The following is a 10,231-nucleotide window of genomic DNA, read 5'->3' on the forward strand; positions in this document are numbered from 1 at the left end:
TGAAATCTCTCCTTCTCCAACCCCCACCCCAATGTCCCTCTTCTAGTCCACTGATAAGGGATGTCCTCCTCTCCTATCTTACTGTAGCCTATCAAGTCTCATCAAAATTGTCTGGATCTACTTTCCCTGTTGCTTAGGTTAGCCACTTTGACTGATGGAAGTGATCAAAGAGGGAGCAAAGTGATCAAAGAGTGACTGCCCCTGCTCCCCTTACTAGAGGAAATCAAGTGTTCAAACTACCTTTTACAACAGCAATCCAAAACAAACAAGCTCTTTTTTTTATGACCTACAATTTTTTCTCAGACTCTGTTGCTCTCCAAAGTCACTGTGGACCATGATGAAATCATACAGGTTGTAGAAGAAAGAACCAAACATGTTTTTACCTACATGGAGGAATCAGGTGTAGAGCCCCAGGGCTATGGGATTCCAAGATTACAAGAATGAGAGGAAAATAGAACAATAAAAAGACAGAAAATTCAGAGCAAGTCTGGCTACAGTTACAGAAATATCTCAGTACTGTGACCCTCAGTTGTCTGGACTTTGCTACAGTATTTTTACTGACATGTCATGAGAACCTTTGAGTATACATAGACTGAGAGCCAGAAGCAACAGTAGGAAGCAGCTGTAGCATACAAAGTCTTCTCTGACACTGTTGAGGTTTGAGCCTGTTTCAGGACCTAAGCCAAGAATCTCCTTGGATTAGCCTCAATGCAGGGGACTGTCTCTGTGTACTGAAGAGTCTGACATGTCCCTTCCTTTGCTTTTCCTCAGCCTCCTCCTGCAACCTGTGTATATATCAATGAGTATGCCTCTGTTCACTTGTGGTCATTACTGGAAGCCCAACACCTACATGGAGGCAGATGTTAACCTTGCTACATTCATCCCCATTTCCATCCCACTTGATCTACCTTATAATGTCCAGAACTTTTTTGACAGAGAACCAAGTCAACTATGGAATGCTGAACTGTGAGTACTTGCTTGAATGTCCTATGTTTTTTTTCTGTCTACAAGATAGTACATGACCTGCTAAACACAGGTAATTCCATCGATAATAATAAACTAGATACAGAACAATGTGAAAAACAGTTTTACATTTTTTCTGCTTCATTGTACAACTGCCAACATTTCCACTTCTCTTTGTTATGTTTCCAGTCAAAAAGAAATCAGGGGTAGAATAAAACCAACTTTTGTGTCTGCCCCATGGTGTGATTCCATGGTCAGACTTACATATATTTAAAACACTGACTCTAATATGTCAATATAAGTTTCCATCTTCTCAACTCTATTTTCCCATCTAAATGTCTTATGTTTCAATATCGGTTTCTTTCCAGAGAGTTGCAGAGTTTCTCCTAAAGTGCACTTGAATATCCCTATGTCCCCAGTACAAATCTTAGAATTTCCAGTTTCACATGTTATGTCTTTAGTATCTGTAAAGTATCTCAGAGTTTAGATACTGTGGTCATACTTATGACTTTTCATTTATCATTGATATTGTAATGTAGTTTTCTGAAAATCATGTCTTTCGTGCCCATATTATGTCTTCTGCTTAGTAAGCTCTGCTGGAAACCCAGTGTTCTGTGATTTGATTAGAGGCTTTACAATTTTCATTTCCAACCTTTTTATTTGTCCTTCCCCTCTCCCAGAATCTCAATTTTGTCTTAGGATTTGTCTTATATGGTACTATTTCCTGTGTATTGCTGTTTATTCTATCCCTCATTCAAGTTCTCCTGAAGACTGTCGAATCTTTTCTCTATGCCCAGTTAAATTCATTGCCTGGTTCTGTCTTATTGTCTGTTGTTCATCTCTTTACTTTCTGAAGTATTCGTCTGCCACTTTATCTCTCTGAGAAACTGTGTGTTAGGTTGTTGGTTATTTATGATAATGTGGAGGATTCATTAAGCCTTTTCATATTCCTGTTTCTCTGTAGATGCTATAATTGGTAAATCTGTTCATTTGAACATGAGTTTCGGGATTAGAATGGTCACTTATTGAGAAGTGTCTTCTTGAAACCTCAATACACATTTCCTCTCTGAGCAGGAAAAAAACATAAAAGCCTGTCATCCAGGCAGTTGTATTGTTATGGAATATTTGAATAGAAAAAAAAACTAATTTATTTTAGAAGTAAAGACCATTTAGGAACGCTTTCACAAGATAGAGAAACGATAGTTCAGTAGCCCACTCCATCTGGTGAAAGAAGGAATCCCAACACAGGAGGAATGAAAGAGCCCATGCACAAATATAGACAAGAGATAGAAAAGACTGAATTGTTAATTGACAAAAGTCTTAATCTAGATTCTGTTTGACCTGTAATAAGTGGATGAAGTCTCAATTCCTTGAAGCTTAAATTATAGTTTTTTAAAGTTTACATGAAGATATAAAAGTTTTAAATATATTAACATGACCACAATCTGTAATCTACAATGAAACCCCCATTATAGGAAAAGAAAGTGTTTGTAAACACCTGGAGTAGACTCATGCTTTACAGCTAAAGCTTGGGCACCAAAAAGTATGGTTCTGGGCTTAAAAAAAATGAAAAGCCTTTCCTCTCTTTGAATATGTAATGACAGTTAAGTTTTCAGCACAATGAGAAACATCGAAGTATATCTTCAGCAGGAATGGAAGGACATTAAAAAGTTTGATTCTGTAACTATGAGAGAGAAGCCAGTGCTATCACCTGATGGTTTTCATAGCATATCAGGACTCCATTGATTCATATTTTAAAACTCTGAAATTTTGAAATCTTTAAGTCTCATTTTCACATACTTTAAACCAATTTCTCAGACATTTACACTTGCCTTTACATACATTAAATCAGTTTCTTAGACATTCAAAATTTCCATCAACTTTAAAGTGTTTGTTCCTCCCTACAGGCATTTACCAGGAGACAAAGATGTCTGATTACTAGGAGAAATGATAGACAAACAAGTTCTTTTAAATGAAAGAACCATAAAAAACAAACTGTTAGGTATTAGTAGCTTCTGTTTGAATTTCATTTAAATCTAAATTTGTGAGATTAGATTTTTCACAGCAACGTAATGCCTTCTTCAGCAGGGAACCTAGGAGCTGTAGAAACAAACAAGGCCTGACTTTCATGCATGATATGGATGGACCATGCAGCTGCAGCCTTGTTCAGAGAAGGTGCCTAAGGTTTTATTACTTCTGCTAAATTTCTGTCATGACAACTTGCTGTCAACACATCAGAGATCTGAGAGGGGTAAAAGTGACAGGGAGTATAATCCAAATGGCCTCTATATGATTCAAAATGACAGATACTTAATGGACACCTGAGCACCCTGTCTGGGATCCTCCATGGCAATCTCAAAGACTTTGTAGGGAGCAGAGGTTGACAGCTTTTGGATGCCACAGAAAACAGAATTAAGGTTTCAGCTGCCACACAGGGCATCATCAGCCTCCAAACACCAGACTCGTGAGGACTGAGAGATTTTTTTATGGAGGAGGAACATGGGAAAATTATCCTACCTTGGCCAGGCCAAGTATGGCATTTAACTCAACAATGTCCATAGTTTGGGCAGGGATGTATTAGTGGAAGAAGCATGTGGCAATTCATGGTTCATCATTACCACAGTTGAAATATGATCAAAGAAAAGGCCATTTCTTCCCACCTTATTTGTGGGTAAGCATAGCTACTGACTCATGAAGTCTGTCAGAGAAAGCCTTTTTCATTGAATTCCTTAATTCCATATTCAGCAGAACTCTCTGAGGGACTTGAGGGGAGAGCATCTAATAGATTACCATGATTTTTCACGTGAATGTTTTTTATTAAGTCAAGTTACAACTTAGTCATATGCCACACCCTCCTCTCCTTCCAATCCAACTCTTTCTCGCACATCACCCTCCCATATTCTGTCCCATAACTACGCACCCCAGCTCCTGTAGTCTTATGATGACTCAGTTCATCTTCCTCCCCTTTGGTCTGTTAGAGCAGTACCATTAGTGGAAAGTGATCAACAAACAGAAAACATAGTCCGTGTCAGAAATATCTCCCACTCTCCTAACTACTGGGCCCAAATAAAGCCTAATTAGCCCATCAGCTACTTATATGTAGAGGACCTAAGTCCAGACCATGCATTGTCCTTTGTGGGTGTTTCAGATTCTGTAGAAACCTCTGGTCACTGTTTGAATGGCCCTGATGATCTTCATGGAAAGTTCCTGTCACACCTATATAAATAAAAATTATATAAATATAACCAACTGAATTCATTGTTTAGTCTTTAGTATTACTTTTATGTGATTAGAAAAACATGAGCCCTCAGATAAAATCGAAAAAAAGAGAGAATTTATTGTTGAATAAATTTCAGAGTCTGTGAACACAATTTAGGTTATCCCAAATTCCATGTTGTAAAGTGGAAGTAGCTTCTTGCAGTTTTCATAGTAACAGAATACAGAAAGCTATTAATCCAATACATTTCTGGAAACATCAGAGAGAAGGTTAACAGCAAGATGGAGAAAGTTAATATACAGACCCATGATATTATATGATGCCATTCTTGTCTTTTAGATTGACAGAAGCCAGCGGTATGTTGGCTTACTACATTCCAAAATTATTTTATTCATTATCTATAGGAGATCAACTCAAAAGCAGAGGTGTCCAAGAAATGGTTATTTGGGGTTCTGCAGGTATCCTGGACTATGGTAATGAACCCCTAAAACTATTACATTCTAATTTCTCCACATCATTAATGTTTTTATAGCCAGTCTTTGCAGACAAAGGTCTTTCCAGGAGATCTCACTGATACATGTACACATTCATACAGTTCAATATTTCCTGTGGGATAACCCCTGGGAAAGACTCATTTTCTTTCTCTCAGTTTTTCCTAATTGCCTGGTGTTGACCAATAGATTCTCTCTTAACATAGCATCTGGCCATATATCTCAGGTTACTGTAGTACAACCAAATGGTGTTTCTTCCTGGTGATGGCAGATCTGAAGGCAGAATTGTTCCTTCAGTAGAACCCAGTGGCCTTCAGGTTCATGATTTCTGTTAATCTCCCTCTCTAAGTGTCACCCAGACTCTTTTTTACCACAGGTTTTGAAAGAAGCTTCTAAGGATCAATCCCCGAACACTGAAAGCTGTGAGTGAGACCATCTACCTGCAACAAAGTTACACTTCTTCTTCTTGAGATCACTTTTGTAATGTCTTAATGTACTTGGGGGTTTCCTCTCTTTTATATGGTAGTATAACTTACTTTTTTCTTTTACTGCCTTACCTAGGAAACTCTACTCCTTCATTTAATCATCAAACTTTGAGAAACCTTTCCGTTAGTTACTACTATTTTTTTTTTTACATTTTTGTAAAGATTTATTATTTTTTACATTATGTTTACAAGTGTTTTGCCTACATGTTTGTGTATATACCACTTGTGCTCATGGTTCCTTTAGAGGCCAGTGGAGGACAAGGATCCCCTAGAACTGGTGTTACATATTATTAGAACCTAAAAGTGATTACTGAAACTTGAATCAGGTTCCTCCCCAAGAGAAGCAAGTAGTCATAACATCTCAGTCATTTCTCAAGGCCCCAGAACATTATTTTATACAGGTATATATTTTTTCATGTCCTTGAGTGCTTAATATATATATATATATATGTGTGTGTGTGTGTGTGTGTGTGTGTGTGGATGCCACAGGTGTGCCTGGTGCCCAAATATGCCAGAAGGGATCTTATGACCTAGAGCCACACATGGTTCCAAGGCCACCCTGTGGGCATTGAGAACTGATACTAGCTTTTATTCAAAGGGGTCAGTGTGCTTAGATGCCTGGACATCTGTCTATCCCCCCCCCAAAGACACTTTAACACTAAAAATGCATAAAAACAAACATGTTACAATTTTTTAAGTGAGTATGAGATTGAATCATTTCAAAATAACATGAGGTGGCTATTCACATTCCTAGTGAACACCTTAGTAACTCTTCCATATCCCAATGCCTCTGTAAACAGAAACATCATCAGCACCTATATATTCAGCAGTCATAGGACACAGACAAATGGCAATGCACAGCAAGAAAACAATTACTAGATGCAGTTTAATTTCTGAGAGTTTAGGAGCCATTCCATGATGCTCCTGAGTTGTCAGGGACTTAGTCACAGAAACTTTATATGTCACAAGAAAAGTCAAGGACTGAGACCTCTAGGTTCCTGAATTTGATAAAAAATTTCTAAAGAAACTTGACTGACTATACCCATTGTTCTATCCCTATGTGTTTAGATCAAGATGGAAAAACTATCAAATTATGCTGACCTTATACTTTGCCATTGAGGAAATCAATAAGGACTCACAACTGCTTCCTAATGTGACCATGGGCTTCCATATCTACAATGCCTTTAATTCTAGCAAAAGAACCTTGGAGGGCCCTCTGATGTTCTTGTCTGGAAGGAGTGATTTTATCCCTAATTACAAATGCAAAACACAACACAAAGCTCTAGGACTCATTTCAGGAACCAGGCCGAAATTTTCTGCTGCTATTGGAACACTTTTGGAGCTCTACAAAGTCCCACACGTAAGTTAGGAAAGTATTTTTGTACACAGTCACATAGGAAATCTGAGTAAAAGAAAACAAACAAGTGGTTTATATTTACTATAGGCAGATTGGAATTACTTTGATATGGAAATGATTAACAGTGGAAAGGGCGTGGTGAAAAGCATGAGTAATGCATTCTGAGAATTTTGAGGCAGATCACTTAGCAGTATTCATGAGTCTATCTCCAAATGCTGGCAAGATGTACTGTGGATACTGAGGCTGTATTTGCTCAGAAGTCAAATTCTACAACACCTATATCTAAGTGACCAATTTAGCATATAAACATCTCATAATTCATAGAGTGGTCAATATTTGACATAAGAAAAAAGAAGGTACAGAACATGTAAGTAAATTTGGAACAATCATCAAGACGAACACCAGTGAAAACATTCCAAAGAATTTTTAAGATCTCATTCAGGATAATAGACCTCAGACAAGCAGCCATAGAGAATATCTACTTAGGTATATTCCTGCTACTGACTATTCTAAGTCTATACTGAAGCAAAGCATCTGTCAGAAGACATTAGTACAAACAGAGAAACCACTGGGTGAGTATAAAGATCAGGAAAAAGCAAGAATACAAAACCCACAGTGTAACTCTGATTGCTATCACTCAGTTAAAGAATTCATATATGAATAATGAATCTATTTCCTCTCTTAGGGTGATGACCCCAAATACCTAGGACATCAGAATCACATTTTTTTTCTTTGCTTCCTCAGGTCACATACGGACCTTTTGATACTGAGCTAAGTGACAAAGTTACATTCCCATCCCTTTATCAGATGTCTCCTAAAGACAGAGGTCTATCCCATGGGGTGATCTCTTTATTGCTATACTTCGGCTGGAATTGGGTGGGGCTTTTGTGGTTGATGATCTGAAAGGAAAGGAGTTCCTCTCTAACCTGAAAGAAGAGACGGCAACAGAAGATATCTGTGTGGCTTTTACACAAAATTTTCCTCCTTATTGGAAGCTAGGGTTTAAAAATGTTGCTGATTTGGTGGACTTGAACCAACCTACACAAGTAAATGTACAGGTATTCTATGGTGATATTGATGACTTGCTGTTATTCTGCATTGATAATAAAATCATTTTAGCCAGAGGGAACGTGTGGATCATGGCAAAGCAACACTTCATATATTTAGAGTCTGCAGCAAGGAAGGAGTATCATTTGATAAACTTTTTTCAGAGGAAATGTCTCATTTTCGAAGAAGAGAACTATCCCTGGCTCCAAGAACTTTCTTGAGGATCTTACACCAAACTGGTACCCGGGAGATTTTTACTTCTATAAATTCTGGATGGACATTTTTTTTGTTCACTTTCTGCTTTGCCATGTAAAGTTCTTAAACCTTGCCCAGCAAATATTTCACTAAATATTAAGCATGAAAAAATTGATATGATGACCATTTCTGAGCCCAGCTATTCCATATGGAATGCAGTGCATGCAATGGCCCATGCCTTCCACAAAATGCTATTGAACAAAACTGAAATGGGATCTATGGAAGACAGAAACACAGACTAGCTTCTATCATGGCAGGTAAGCCTTACTCATAAGCAAGGGAAGCTCAGGATCTAACATTATTCGTAAGTAATTTACTGTGGTCAAGCCAATAAAACATTTTCATTTAATAATTAAAAGTATAAGTTAAAATGGAAAAGGGTTCTATCACAGTGTATGTGTATATGTCTGTAATTGTCTTATATGATTTTGGACCTGAAAGCACTGACTTGAAGACAGTAAGTTTGTATATCTTTTAACAAATGTTTTTGTAGTGCAATATGGAATTCTGTAAGATGTAAATGTAATCCATGTAACAATAAGGCAAGTTCAATAATCAAAATTTATGTACATTCATGGAATATGTCATGTGCCTTAAGATATAGACATAGTAAACATATCCAAAGGTGCTTTTTCACATAAAATTCAATTTATGTTAATATCACAAGACCATAGGAAGAAACTTTTGTAGTAAATAAATTGCCTGTTCTAAAGTCATGACTAACTGGATAGTAATTGCTTGTACAAATTCTTTATTCTTAATTGTGTAAAATGAAGTTAGATCCAAACTGTGCTTCCATCTTAAAGGTTAGAGCACAAACAGTGTTCAAAATCCAAGGCTATATCTCCATGAATTAGTGATAAATGGATTTGTTCATGTTTTAAACCAACAAGATATAAAACAGGACTCATCCACACATATGAGCCTCGATGATCACCTTCAGGTAGGGTATCATCAAGAAGACTGTTGAACAAGTCAATTTAATTTTAAATTCTATCACAGATAGATAATAAAAAATAAATTCTGAATGAATAGTATACTATGTAATCTTGAGAATAATGGAAAACAATAATATTTAACATAGACATTGACACGGCTTTCCAGAGATGTGATCTTAGGTAAGTTACTATATCCCTTCTATAGATAACGGAGTACCTAAGCAACAGTTCTTTATAAAACAAGTTGGAATTAGGTAACACAACATTGAATATCATAAGTTGAAGTATTAACCTATTTAATTTGTTAGACATGTAATTAAACCATGATGGAGGCATGACTCAGCAGTTATAAGCATGTGCTTTTCATAAAGGGTACCCAAGTTTGATTGATAGTACACATCTGGTGGCAAACAACTGTCTTTAACTTTAGCTCCAAGGAATCTGACACACTCTTTTGCTCTCTGCAGGCTTCAGGCATGAACTTTGTGTATATATATGCATACTTGTATGCAATAAGCAAAAATAACACATATCCAGGTGCCTGAGGTGACTCAGTGTTTAGAAGTATTTCTTGCTCTTGAGAAGACTCACATTTGGTTCCTGGTATCTAGATAAAAGCTTACAACTGTCTGTAACTCCACTTTGGGGGGATCCAGCACCTTCTTCTGGCCTCCAGAGGCACCAGGCACATTTGTAGCGCATATTGTCCCACAAAGTGTTCATATCAAAGCTGAAAGTGAACTGTTATGACAGAAAACAAACCAAAGAGAAATGAAGGCAGGCAGTGGGTCTCTTTTCAGTTTCCTGAGTTATAAATGACATAAATTTTGTACATATTTAATGTATACTTTTAAATCAATTTGGAGCTTTACATAAACTCCTACTAATATTATCACATCAAGGTACTCTGTATATACATGCATACCTTTTGAAATACACTCATATTCATTGTGTGACATAAAAATGGACATATCTTAATACATATGAACCCACTGAAATGATGTTATTTACATTATTACACAAAATATTTTCTACAAAAATCTACGTTTTCTGATTAGACACATTTTGCTGGTGTTGAGGAAGTTCACAGGGCCTTGTTCCCTGTAAGAACAAGGTTCACATTTTCCATAACGTACACATTTCTTCTTGTGTTCAGTAACTCTTGCATTATTTTCATGGGAGAACTGTTTATCTTGTAATGCCAGGATCACAGGACACTCATAGACCAACAGGAGATGACTTGATGCAATAACAAGAGAGCTATTAAGAGAGCAATCGTACTTGGGACCCAAGTCTCACCGACGCAGCAGTAGAGAAGTGGGACTCTGAGCCCTGAGTGAGCAGAGTTTTTAAAGGGGAAGTCTGTGATCAGGCGGTTTCCATGACAGCAAGTGTAGAGGGGGGGCACATGCCTTGACATTACAGAATTAGGTAAAAGTTAGAGGGGTGAAGTGACCTTCTCTGAATCACAATTACCT

At 37.2% G+C, this 10,231-nt stretch overlaps 1 protein-coding gene across 1 annotated transcript in view; it reads left to right on the plus strand.

Moving 5' to 3' along the window:
- Positions 1-10,231, plus strand: part of LOC129681289 (vomeronasal type-2 receptor 116-like) — a 39,908-nt gene that overhangs the window by 18,920 nt on the left and 10,757 nt on the right. The window contains 5 exon segments of the mRNA XM_055613186.1: positions 6,225-6,516; positions 7,258-7,396; positions 7,399-7,715; positions 7,717-7,837; positions 7,840-8,072. Coding sequence (XP_055469161.1) covers positions 6,225-6,516; positions 7,258-7,396; positions 7,399-7,715; positions 7,717-7,837; positions 7,840-8,072 — 1,102 coding nt within the window.

This window comes from Psammomys obesus, unplaced genomic scaffold, assembly GCF_907164565.1.
Source record: "Psammomys obesus unplaced genomic scaffold, mPsaObe1.curated_primary_1811, whole genome shotgun sequence".
Taxonomy (NCBI): domain Eukaryota; kingdom Metazoa; phylum Chordata; class Mammalia; order Rodentia; family Muridae; genus Psammomys; species Psammomys obesus.